The sequence below is a fragment of the Malurus melanocephalus genome, unplaced genomic scaffold (genome assembly GCF_030028575.1).
Source record: "Malurus melanocephalus ecotype Western Australia unplaced genomic scaffold, MMel_1.1 scaffold_208, whole genome shotgun sequence".
In the NCBI taxonomy this organism is placed as follows: domain Eukaryota; kingdom Metazoa; phylum Chordata; class Aves; order Passeriformes; family Maluridae; genus Malurus; species Malurus melanocephalus.
Genome location: NW_026623440.1, coordinates 868642 through 882295, shown reverse-complemented (window position 1 = coordinate 882295; position 13654 = coordinate 868642). Strand labels below are relative to the sequence as shown.

The window sequence follows — 13654 nt, the reverse complement described above, 5'->3', positions numbered from 1 at the left end:
CTCCTATTTCTTATCTCTGCATTCCTGTTGTACTGCAGGGTATAACTTCTGGAGTGTTCCGTACTCCATGTGCCACAGATGATGCAAACTGGAGCACAGCAGAATTTTCAGTGCCATTGCTTTGGTGCTCAATACAAGTAGCAAGGCAGGCCCTTCAAGCAGGTTTAAAACTAGTCCTGCAAGTTATAGGGCAATTTTTTGAGTATTTTCCTGAACCGTTACTGCTTTTTGAAAGATCTGTATTGAAAAAGGGTCCTCTTTGCCAAACTTCCGGGCTGGAGAGGCAGTGAGAAGATGCCTCYCTTACCTTTTATTACAAAGTTTTCAAATAAAGAATTTCAATAACTGTTTCTCCAGGGTTCATTCTTTTCAAGGTAAGGGCGTAAAGTGATAATGTTCACATGGCAATTATGTATTAAAACGCAGGACCACCTACCGTGGGGAGAGCCGATGCCGCATGTATTTTGGTGCATCTCACTAGAAATGCCCATTCCTGTTTGTGTTTGGAAGGGTCACACACGTTGTCATTTATTGCCGTCAACAGCGGGGCGGTGGGTGAATCCGGGCTGATATGCAAGGGAGCAAAGGTGCACGGCCCGCACCGACACCCSTGAGGGAGAGTCCGCCCGGCCCTCACAGCCCCGGCCCTCGCCCGCCTTCTCTGCTCCGCTCGGGGCCGTTCCCGCCGCCCGTCACCGCCTTCCCATTGGCCCGCGGGCCGCCCGCCGCCGCCTCCCATTGGTCCGTGACCGCTAGCAACGGCGACAGATATATCCTGCCGCGCTCTGATTGGCTGCCGCCTCCCGCCGAGCCATAGCAACAGCGGGGCGCGCGCGGCGCCTGAGGGGGCGCGCGGAGGGGGGTGAGGCTGAGGGAGCGGCGGGAGCCCTGAGGGGAGGGGGACGCACAGGGACCGCCGCGCCTTGTGAAAACCCATTCTCCAGGCGCTGTCACCGTCGTTTCTGCGGCCTTCGGTGCAACGGAGACGGGGCACGCTCAGGAGCCAGTCAGGGACGCGGCTCCAGGCAGAGGCATCAGCCCCGTAGCAAAATTCCCACTGGGTCTTGCTGGGCTGCTGTCTGAGATCCCAAATAAGGTACTTTTAGTTTTCAGCCTTGCTGATATGACATGTCACTACAATGACTATGATTTAGCCAGTCAGTGGTATGTGATACATGTGGATGAAAGCCAGGGAGGTTACATTTCCCTGCTGCTGAAGATGCATTGGAGTAAAGAGGAATGATGCCTCTCTTACAATGAGATGTATTTTCAGTTTCTTTCAAATACATAGTTCTGTTCCATGTCAGGGGAAATAAGATTAAATGAACATTGTCTGTATAGAAATTTTAGGTATCTGTCATTATAAATAGGTTCTTTTCTAAATAGGTTCTTTTCTAAGAAACCACCCATGCTAGGGAATGCAGGTATTTTGGCTTTGCATATAAGTGACCTTTGTTCTACCACCTGAACATCACTAGTGTCCTAAGGCCTTGTAAGTTTTTCAAATAGTGCAATAACATGGTTGTTTTGAGTTTGTAGTTAAAAAGACAAGGCTCAATTCAGCAAAATTTCTCAGGAGTCCTAGAATAACAGGTCTCTTTTCCAAACTTAAAACTGAAAAAGGATTTTCAGCTAAAGCAGAATTAAAGCCTTTTCTTTTACACTTAATGAATTTAATTTCTGAATTTGGTACAGTTGTTCTCTGGAGAACAACTGAATTTTCTAGGCCATTTCCCAAGTGAAATAATGTATTACTTTTCCGAAAATTTATGTTAGACAATTCAAAGCCTGATATGTAAAATCAAGCAAATTAAAAGTATTTCTCTTTAAGAGATGTAAATTCAAGTGGTTAAAGTACAGTGTATTCTGGCCTACTATTGCCCCATGTCACTTGGATATTGAACCTGCACAAAGAACCTTTGAGGAGCTAATTCTGTTTGGGCAGAAATTTGCAGTCTCACAGGACCTGGCTATACTGAGTCACAGGTGGCTGAGCAGCATTCAGGGGTAGGCTGCTGCTTCCCCTCCATGAGCCAGAACAGACCGGGGGCCTGGCCATGCAGTTGAGAAAGAGAACAAGTGAATCTGCCTGATGCCAATGGTGCTTTTGGCCTTCTGTGCCTGTGCTGCTGGCTGGAGTTGGTCTTTCAAGGAAAGCCTAGTGGAGTTCTTTCCACTGTATTCATGTTAGGATGGCATTTTTTTCCATTTGTGTCCTACCTCGCTCTGGTTTCCTAGGTGTGATTTGCATCCCCGTCATGTTCTGCTTTCCCTATCCTACCATCTGTAGCAAGCTCTGGATGTGTTTATGTTGTTCTTTCTTGGAGCTGTACTTGGAATCACGCTGAGCACGTGGTTGACCTGCCCCAAGCTGAATGTGCTGTACCTGCTGTTGTCATTCTGCCGCCTCCACATGGCATGGCCTAGCAAAGGCATGCCCTAGATAGAAAAAAACCTGAAGTTATTTTTATCCTAAAATGCATGTAAGGACCCAAAAACCAGTGCTTTTATGTGTTGATTGGTCACAGAAGGGGGGTGGAAATCCAGGAGCACTTTCAGAAGTTCTGTTACTTGGCTTTCCCTGAGGTGAGCGGGACACTTTCCCAATAGGCAGCATCCATGTTTTCCAGCACTGTTGCTAGAGGCAGCTTTTCTCTTGGCACTTCAGCAGACAGCCCTGAGCCTGGCAAGGTCAGAGGCTGAGGGTGGTTGTACCCTGCAAGTGTGGTATGGAAATGGCTGTGTGGAGTTCCTGCACAGCAGATGCCATGAAAGCTTCCCTGAACTAATCCATGACATTGCTAGAGGGGATTGAGGACATGAGCAACAGCTTTTCCTGTTTGCAATTCCATTGGCAGTTCCACTTGCTTTCACAGTCACTGGTGTATCCAACACCCACTTAGGACAAATTCTGGGAGAAACAGCTTCAAGGCCAGTGTTTTCAGGCGTCTCTTGTTCTGGATGCCTGGCTCACCTTGCTTGGGGCCTCATTTTCAGAGGAAATGAGCACTTTATGCAGTGACTCAAATAGGGCACCCAGAATAAGAGACCACTTTTGAAAATGTTGGCAAAGGCATTTTGTTTTATCTCTGCACTTCATTAGTCTTATCCCCAAAGTCTTTCATGTTATGTTCTACAGTGAAAGGTCATTGTTTCAGATCAATCATTTCCCATGGGATTTAATCAAGTTTTAAGTCAAACTAATCCACTTTGGTAAAGGTTGAAGAGCAGTAAAAATTAATTTGTTAAGAGGGATCTGGTCTTACTTTTTAAATGTGGCCGTTGATGCTGAGTCTTTAGTTGTGTATGCTCAGCATGAAGTGTCTTCGGAGAGATTCCAGAAATAATGGGTATCTAAATTCTGATCTTATTTGTAGGCTGCAAGTGCTCAGAACTTCTGGAAAACCCCTGGGATTTAGTAGGATTGAGTTATTTTGTACTCATATTGTTTTCTTATTTCCAGTATTACCTTAACACAGGTTGTTTCTTTTTCCTCTTACCTGTAGAGCCTCTTTTCAATATGGTGCTCTGGTGGCAGCTGCTGATAAGCAGGCTTTTTCATGTTATCCTGTTGAAGCTTGTGAATTTTGGTTACTTTCCCTTCATTACATAAAGAGTAAAACTGCATTCTTCTGTCTGGGCAGAACTAGCAAACATCGTGGTATGAAGTAGCTCATGAGGAGTTAAAGCTGCTTTCAATTAGCTACTGAGTTCTTGCCACTTAAAGGAACCCCCACAACTGAGCATGCTTGACAAGCTCCTGTGCATATCCCTGAATCATTCTGGCAAGGAAAAACTGCCATAATATTTTATTCAGACATAGTGCTGTTTCCTCACTGGACTCTGAAATGAACAGGTGCTTGAAGATAGCACATTTTGCCAGAGAGTTCTGAGGGTTTATYAGCTTGTGTCTGCACAGGATTTTGAACATGCAAAAGGCTACTGTGTGTGAATGCTGAATGGTATTAAATACACTGCAGTGATCCCAAATAAGCTTCAGGGTACASACCTACCCTTTCCCATTAGGGAGCAAGCACTTCGTAGGTTTTGTACAAATCACTACCCTTCTGTTTTGAGGTTCTTTCCATGTTGGTGAATAGATACACAAGGTACTTGTGTATCTATTGCAATGCATGGCATGAACCCTGTTGCTGCTGCTAAGCAGCTCTCAGGCAGTGTTATCTTTCTTCATTCTAGGATTTACCCTTGAGTTATGAGGGAGGTTCTGTGAGAGTGATTCAAGATGAATATGAAATTGAAATATGACAAAGAGTAGAATATTTTCACACACTGTGACAGCCTAGAGGCTTGTTAAACTGTGGTGTATGGTTTGGCTAGAAATATGTCACTGAAATTACAGTCCTTTGTGACTTGGGATAGAATCATCACACTACAGCTACACCCACTGCTATCTCGTGCTCTGATCTTGTCATTGGTTACACCACCTATCTTCCTGATGCACACTTATCTCACTCTACTGGGGGAATATGCTGCTAGAATTCTAACAATAAAAATTACAGATAGTCCTAAGCCTGTGGAAGAATCTGTCCTTACGGCACTATCTGGGCATTGTGCCCCATGTAAGGGCCAGTCACAAGTATTCCCAATATCAGATGCTACTAACTCCATCTCTCTTCCACAGTTGTCTCTACTTCATTTACTGTGATGTGGAAGCTGGTTTACCTCCCCCACCAGTGGGTGGTTTCTCTGTTCTCTCTCTGTTTTTCAGTATCTTGTCCCCAAGACTTTCATCATTTAGCAGTTCCCTAAATAAAACATTTCCTTGCTGCAGAAAGGAGAGGGAAGATCAGTTGCTCCAGAGACCAGGAGGATGATAATGGCAGGGACTTTGCAGCAGCCTTGCTATAGTTCCATAAGTCTCAGAGTGCCACAAAATGTGTGTGCTCCCTCAGTGCTTCCAGGACAACAAAAGGGGTGGCTTTCTGCTGTGGGGAAAGCCTGGGAATGGCACACGGTGGTTTCCTTGTGTGTTGCCTCATCACCACTGTCCCTACAGCAAAACATCAGCACTGAGGAGACACCCTCTGAGACTGCTGTGGTGTCCCCAATGCCCCTGTGTGAGTGAGCAGTGAACTGGAATGGCATTTCAGCAGGAAGCTATTTATGGAACATGGGTGCTGTCCAAAAATCAGATATGCCTGTGGAGCAGAGCCACTGCCTTAGGTCACAGTGCAAATTTCAGTGCCATAAATTTCTCTGTCTACAAATTCTTGCTGGGTGTGGTCACTTTGCGAACAATTCTCAGTCGTGCCTCATGAGAGCAGTATTCCTGAGCTTTGACGGGAATCACCGAGTGGTGCCTGGCATCCGAGCTCAGCAGAGGAACCACAGTCAGGCACTGTTTGCACCCCATTCAGCACTCTAATAAAAGGCTTGCTGATTTTTCCATTTCCTTTCCATTTTTGTTTTAAGACATTTTAACTCATAAATATTGTAGGAGATTATAAAACTCATTGCGTGAGCTCTGATTTCTGTTTATTTGTACCTCTGTAGGGCTGTGGAGCCTCTGTTGTGGATGAAGATCCAGAGCACCAGGCACTGTATGCAAASGAGAATATAGGTACTCTCCCCCAGAGCTTGGATGTGAGATGCAATCTCTTCGTTTTCTTTAGCTTACAGACAGACTGTGGAAATGCTGCACACAAGGTTGCCTTATTTTAGCACTTTTCCTTGCAACTGTTGAATTTAGACGTGTATCTGGTTTTAGAGCAGTGAGGTTACACATGACCTCGTGAATTCAAGGTTAAGAATTTTTTAGATGCTTTAGACTGTGAAATAGCTGTTATAAAGAAGCTTCAATTAAAAAAAAAAACAAAGCATTTAATGAGAATGTTTTGTGCATGTGTAGATATATCCACATATATTTGGCAGATTAATGCAGATTGGTTCAGTGGGTGAATAACTCGTTTTAAAAATACTTTGTAATCTGTTTCCCTGGGGAGTCTGAAGCTGCTGTACAAGACTAGAAAGCTACTGGTAAACCCTACATATTTTCAGAGCTGTTGGAATGCTTTGCAAACTGACTAATCTCTACTGAGGAATTATTGCAACTGCAAAGGTTTGCAACCGAAGTGTGCTGGGCACGGAGKATTGGCCCATCTCTCACTAAGGGTCAGATACATTAAAATCTGTATTTTTACATGGAATCAAATCTTTTCAAAATCACATCCCTGCTGTCCACAGCTAAAAAAAATCCTTAAGTAAAATCAATACAAGTTTTACAATAATGATGATAATGAATTAAACTGATATTTGAGATCCATTCTGCTAAGGGTTTAGATGTCACTGCCTTCTCTTAGAAACAGTGAAAACAAAACCCCAGTAGGAAAAAGCCCCATTTGGCTTGCTAGGATGTATGCACAGTGGTGTGTGCTTTGCACACTACTGCAAAGGGCTATTTCCAGAATGTTCTGGCAGTCAGTTTATAACTTGCTGGGTGTAATTTTTATATTTCATGTCTTATTACATATAACTATAATTTATTATTATTTGACATATTGATTTATGTTCTTAAAAAAAGATAGCAACATTAATCGAATCCCTTTAAAAATTGTAGCATTTATTTTAAATGTCATTAGGGCTTAATGTACAACAGTCRGCATCATTAGAGTTAAGACTAAAAACTTCTGTGTGGCACAAGGGATTGGATTTACTCATTTGAAGTAGTGCAATAGTACTGAGGCTAGTGGGAGAGCATCAGGATGAGTGAGAGCAGCTTTGTCCCTACCTCAGGGGTGTGCTGATGGATTCTCTTTTTTTGTCTTTGCGGGTGAGGACAGATGTAAGCTTAAATTGCTACAGGTGCTCTGGTCAGCGGCTCTAGTGCTGAACTGTCTTCTGGTGAGCGCATTTTTCACTCAGCTGTACAGGAGCTCTCCATACCTACAGCAGGGATGTTTCAGTGCTGGCCAGGGTTGAATAAGGAGAGTTAATCCGTGATTTATTGTAAAAGATGTGTAATGTGGCTTCCAGAGTTTCTGTGGACATCAGCAGCAACTTGTCTTTTGTGCAAGGCTAGTAAACTTGGAGATGATTTTTATGTAAGGCTKGTACTCTGTCAATTTATGAAAGAGCTTGACTATTACACATTAAAATACGTAGTAAAATTGAAATTAGCTGCATCTCTTAGGCAAGGTAGTAGAATTAGTCCGTGGTACCACCCCCACAGCTAGGGCTGTTTCAAGGCAGTTGGGATGCGAGATACACTTACTTCCCCGAAAGAAGCACAACCGTGCTACTACCGCAAGACAACGCCGGCAGGCTACGGCCGCACAAAGCAGCCATGGCGCTGGGCAGGGTCGCGCACGTGAACGCGGTGCGTGGTCACACCGAGCGTGGTCACACCGAGCGTGGTCACACAGCCGCGGCCCGTCAGTGCCTCGGCCGAGCCCGGGCAGGGCGGGGCGGGTGAGGCGGTGGCGGTGTCCCAGCCCGCGTCGTGCCCCGTCCTGTTCCGTCCCGTCCCGTCCCATCCCGTCCCATCCCGCAGTGCCCGCGCCCCCCGCCCACCTCCACCTTTGCAGAAGGAAAATGCAGCACTCTCAGCGCGCACGCGCGTCCCGCGGCCGGCGCCCCGCGATGGCTATTTATAGCAAGTGACGTCACCTAGAAATAGAGCGCGGGGGAGCGGCGCCCCCTCCCCTCCCCTGCAGCACAGCGGCTCCGCCCCCTCGTTGCCTTCCCGGCGCGCAGGCGCGGGCGGCGGCAGCAGCGCGAGGCTCCGAGCCGCACACGCCGCGGTCGGTCCGGGAGCGCGGCCGGCGGGCGAGGGAGCGGCGGCCAGCACAGCCCAGCCCGGCACAGCACAGTCCAGCCCGGCACAGCACAGCCCGGCGGACGGCTCCGCTTACGGTCCCTGCTCCCGCCACCCGTGCGCGTTCGGCTGCACATCCCCGCCCGCCTTCCGCTCTCTGAGGGGCGCGCAGAGCCCAGCCCAGCCCAGCAGCCACCACGGAAGCGGCCATGGGGGACCGAGAGCAGCTGCTGCAGCGAGCTCGCTTGGCCGAGCAGGCGGAGAGATACGATGACATGGCCTCGGCCATGAAGTCGGTGAGTGGGGCCGTAGCGTGGCGGCCGTGGGGCGTACTTAGACAGGAGTGTGTAACGGGGTAGTGGCGGGGGAGGGAGGGAAAGGAAGTGCGGGCTGGTCCTAGGCGGGGTTGGGTCCGGGGAGGATGCGAGCCTCCGGGTCCCACCCGTCGCGGTGAAGAAAGGAGGGCGGGAGCCAGACCATCCCGCCGGGACACCTCGCCGCCGTGTGGGGCGGTGCCCGWTACTACCTGCCTTCGGCAGAGATCAGACAAAGAGTAGCCGGTCCAAACCGGACCAAACTCCCCCTTTTAAAATCTGTTTCCTTCCCCCCTCATTCCCTCCGTTCCCTCGTAAGGGCTGTCTCGCAGCCCTCCCGCTCCTCGGCTGTCCCTGCCCCGGGGGTGTGGCTGTGCCCATGCCCTCCTCTCCGTCTCCCCACCGCGCCAATCGGGCTCGCAGTGCGGCCATTTGAATGCCGCCCGCCTCTCCTCGCGGCGGGAACGCTGTGCATTCCTTCTCTGACCCTGCGAGAGAGGGGCCCACCCTCGCCCACCTCCCTTCCACCTCGATGGGGGTGGTGGGTTTGACCTTGGAGTGCGGCTCCCCTTCTGGGCACACACGAGCGTTTGGGGGCGCTGGTCTGRTGGGATGGGCACTGCGGCGGGGGCTCTCTGGGGACACAGCAAGAAGACCCCCTTTTCTAGACGTTTCTTTTGCTTCGCCGTAAAAGACGCGAATAGAGGCCTCACTCACTAATATCAGTGACTTAAAGATAGCTGYTTCTGGGTGGGAAAGCTACCTCGTGTTCCAGGAGTGTTTACCGAGCTTTAACGTTGCCTTTTTGCCTCTTCTTTGTAGGGTAACAATTTCTCAGTGCATTCCGTACCCTGTTGAATACTGACATGTGTTTAAACAATGTTACATTTCCAACTCTGCTCCTTTCAGAACCAAGCAATGAAAATTACTTGTGCTGACCTGCCTGTAATGATATATAATAAAATTGCAGAATGATCAAACTTACTATGTCCAGTCCTTTTTTTAAAAACAAAGTATTTACATGATCCAGACATTATGGATAATGTTAATGCTATTGGATGCTTAGCAGTGTCTTTGCTGTATCATATTACAATTGGTTTGTTCTTGCTGATCGTCTTCTGTGAACCCCAAATGCCCCTAGAGGAACTGTTTCCCTCGAGAGTGCTGCTGTTTAAAGGCATGAGATGATTTTAGTTTGAAAGAGCAGCTTCAAATGGAGTCCACATTTTTGTTGTAAGAATGTGTATGTCACCTCCCTTAAAGGAGGCCAGTGAAAAGACATTTTGCTGCTCTTGTTCACTTTTGCTAGTATGTTGTAATAAATATTATGATGGTCTGGTTTTAAAGTAGTGATTCTTCTGAGTATGTCAATACCAGAGACACAAGACCTTAAAATAAGTTGTCTTTTAATTATACCTCTAGAGTTCTTGATACATGTAATAGTAACAGCTCTGTTTATCATATCTTTCAATTGGTGATCTTAAAAGATGGAATGGAGAAACCACTAAAATCTGCTGCTCTAGAAGACTATTTCTAGCTGTGGTTAGTAGAAAGCTTTATATTTTTCCGAGTACTGCTGACCTGCAGTGTACGTATGGTGCTCTGGGTACATGAGAACACGGTTGCTGTGCTTCAGGAAGTATGTAAATAAAGTACTTACACCTAGTGTCAGTTGTCTTTAAACTGTTCTGATTACTATTCTGGTCACAAAATAAGTTGTGTGATGATGAGCTTCTGTAATGGGGAGCTCAGAACATCATATGTGAGCATCTTGAAACTTAAAAATACTTTAAAAATACAAAAAGCAATCTGAATTCAAAAGGCAACAGTTCCCTTATTTTGATCTGTTCATATACTGTTGCATATCTATAATATAGCATCTGTTGGTTACTTGGCTTTCACAGGTGTTCACTCCAACATGGCAGTTTCCAGAATGCTCTTTAGTGTTTGAAATTGATTTTGTAGGTCTGAGCATAAGATTCTATGAAATGCTCTGAGGGCAATCTGTCTTCACATTAAATTCATTAGTCTTATTTCTGTTTATTCCAGAATTATGGACTGTGTAACTTTGTATCAGGCAGGTTTTGATAATTAAACCGTAATTTATACTGCCTCAGTTTTTGCAGCAGCTTGCTGAGAAGAGGCTCTAGCTGTGAGTGATATGCTYTGGGTGACAAAACAGGTATAATCACAGTCAATGGACCTGGTTGTGGATCTGCTTTCAGCTGTGGAACATGCACTTTGGGGTKTTTTCCATGTGAAAGGATCTCAGCTTGGTGTATGACCTAGGTGAGATCACACACAGAAGTAATTTCTGAGTTGATGTAGTACTGCCATGCTCATAAGCATGTGGAATTAGGAATTCCAGGGTTACAGGCAGGATTTCTTTTATATGCTCAATTTTTTTGTCACTGAAGTTTGAAAGAACTGTTAAAATCTTTACTAGAAAAGGTGATTTAGGTGAGTTGTAGTGGAGATTGTTGAGGGCAATATTGCTTGGGAACTATGATGAAGATTCTGAAGATGTCATTAGAGTTGATTCCTGTGCATTTCATCCTCTGTACGTTGCCTCTAATTCTATTAGGACATGCAGAGCAGTGTCTTTTGGGAGTTCAGGTTCCTGAACTGTGGAAAAAAAACTTTCAGAGATAAAACAAATTGACTTAATATATGTTAAGAACAAAAGCTAAATTTAAAAGTAATCTCACTCTGGGAATTATAATTCACATAAAGTATTTTTCTGGATCTGGAAATAAGCACATTTGTTAGATGGTCCACTGCCTACAGCAGCCATTCCAGAGTAGTGTAAGTATTTGTGAGTTGATTGTTTGTAGTATGTTAGTATTTGGTTGAGAACACTCTGGTGCCTGTCAGGCAGTGTAAATGTGCACATTTTAAAAGAAATAGTTAATGATTTTTGCAGTGTCTGAGCAAGAGAAGTTTACTTTCACACCAAAGTATGTATCCTTAGAATTCCAGTGACTACTTTTAAAGCAATATGCTTAAAGTAGCGGAGTTACATTTTTTATCCTAATTCCTTTGAGTTTAATTTTGTGTGTATAAATTAAAGTGGAACAATTTCAAGTGACCATGAGCCTGATAGCTTAAATTAACACGAGTGAAATAGGCCTAAATACAGTAGTAGAAGTATTAACCTATCTGCACATTTTGAAATAGCAGTTCATAKCTTCATTCCTGATTTGCTGTCCTATTTCTATGCAGTTTCTTTCATGTCCTGTCCCTGGAATTTGTCTGTGACTGCCAGTTAGCAAAAATCAGGGTAACTTTTGTATCACACTGTATAATTGCTCACTACGTGTCTGAAAGATACTATGAAACACTAATTCCATTTGTACTATGCAGAGCTTAACGACTGCAGCGCTTCCATCTCTGCTGTCGAATGGAAGCAAGCAGCAGGGGAAAGAAATGCAAGGATTGCACCAGCTTCCAGTGTCAGTGCTGTGTTCCAGATTCATAAAACTGGTATTCTAGGTATATTTAAATTCATCACTAAGTGTGTAGTCTGTATAATTATAGCAGACTTCCTAAAAAACCCAAGCCTTCCTCTGTGAATGCTTCTCTGTTACACAAGCCTGATGCACTTTTACTGAGTAAATATTCTTTGCAATGGCTTCTAAATAACTCCTTCTATTACATCAGAGCTGTGGGGATTTCACTCTTTAATTCTTGACTGCAGAACAGTGTTAAACTTTCAATGTTACAAAATTACTCCTGTCTTGTAGGAATTTTGGGATCTAGAAGAAATTTTGAATCTTGCACTTCATAAGGAATGTATTGAAGGAACTTTGTGCACTCTTCTCTAAGGCAAAGCCTTTAAATTTGCTCTTTGTGTTTTCAGGTAACTGAGCTGAATGAGCCRCTCTCAAATGAAGATAGAAACCTGCTGTCTGTAGCCTACAAGAATGTAGTTGGAGCTAGACGGTCCTCCTGGCGCGTCATCAGCAGCATAGAGCAGAAGACTATGGCAGATGGGAATGAGAAGAAACTGGAGAAGGTTAAAGCCTATAGGGAGAAGATAGAAAAGGAGCTCGAGACAGTCTGCAATGATGTTTTGGCTCTCCTAGATAAATACTTGATCAAGAACTGCAATGACTTCCAGTATGAGAGCAAGGTCTTTTACCTGAAAATGAAGGGGGATTACTACCGCTATTTGGCAGAAGTTGCTGCTGGAGAGAAGAAGAACAGTGTYGTGGAAGCCTCAGAAGCTGCCTATAAAGAGGCTTTTGAAATCAGCAAAGAGCACATGCAGCCCACTCACCCCATTAGGCTTGGGCTGGCACTCAATTTCTCAGTGTTCTACTATGAAATCCAGAATGCCCCTGAGCAGGCCTGCCTTTTAGCCAAACAAGCCTTTGATGATGCCATAGCAGAGCTGGACACACTAAATGAGGATTCCTACAAGGACTCCACTCTCATCATGCAGTTACTTCGAGATAACCTCACTCTCTGGACGAGTGATCAGCAGGATGAAGAAGCAGGAGAGGGCAACAATTAAAAAGCTTTCCTCTGATCCCTCTTTCATCCACTTGGCCATCCCCATCATCACCAATATTTCCTTGCCACAGTCACACTAAATATCTAGTGCTAAGCATATCTGTATTGTACAGCTGTTCAGATCTGCTGTCCACTTTATTGAGAAGCAGTTTCAGATGAGTCATCATGGGCATTGATGGATTGATTGGTTTATTGGCCCTATTTATCTTAGTTGCACTTGAGCAGTGCAGGAGGAGGCATTTTTAGTTTGCCTGTTGATTGGAAAATACGGGAAAGAATAATGGAAAGTGATTGAGGATAACTAGATTCCAGTTAAATTTTTCCGTTTGAAATGAGCTGACAGTTCTGTTAAGCAGTACATTTTGTGCATGCAGAGTAAATTAGCCACCCCAAATTTTTTTCAGTCAATGAAAACATTTAAGCTGATGTGAAATGACAACTCTGTTCATCAGTTTACAATAAACTGTTTGAAATGTGAGGTTTCAGTAGCAATTTGGTTTTTTTGCCTCTAACTTATGTGCACAGTTTCTTTAAATGCAGTGCATCTACCTAAGAGTTTTGATACTTGTAACCTTTTGCAGTTGTTTTGAAGAATCATGAATTTATTTTTTGTAAACTCTTTGGCTGTTTARTTGTCTGTGTATTCTGACAACTCTATGTCAATATTTGCCCATGTTAAGATGGATCACTGGGAAGCCAGACTTCTAAATTCAGTGTTTTGGAATTAAGTGAATAAAATAAAATGCTGCTTCAGGGATGTTATCTCTACACGAGCTGTCCTGTCTTTTGTTCAGAACAGAGAGAAAGTCACCTAATGCATCACTGACGGGTTAAAACATATTTCATCAAAAGTTGAATGAGAAGCTGACACRTGCTAAACAAACACAACATAGTGTGCCAAAAGAAGAACAAATCAAACCCACAAAACCCAMAAGTATCCACAGTGATGGTCACTTCTCTTAAAATGGAGTTTTCGAAGGTGCTATATTTAGTTGTTTGCTCAGGAGAGCAGTTGTAATGCAGTTCTGCTCAGGAGCAGAGAAGTTGTAAA

General features: G+C 44.8%; 1 protein-coding gene across 1 annotated transcript; it reads left to right on the top strand.

The window, feature by feature from the left end:
• The first annotated feature begins 7721 nt into the window (after positions 1 to 7721).
• On the top strand, positions 7722 to 13360 carry YWHAH (tyrosine 3-monooxygenase/tryptophan 5-monooxygenase activation protein eta). The gene is made up of 2 exons (XM_057373856.1): positions 7722 to 8070; positions 11948 to 13360. The coding sequence occupies exons 1-2, from the start codon at positions 7984 to 7986 to the stop codon at positions 12602 to 12604; spliced, it is 744 nt and encodes a 247-aa protein (XP_057229839.1). The 5' UTR covers positions 7722 to 7983; the 3' UTR covers positions 12605 to 13360.
• The last annotated feature ends 294 nt before the right edge of the window (positions 13361 to 13654 follow it).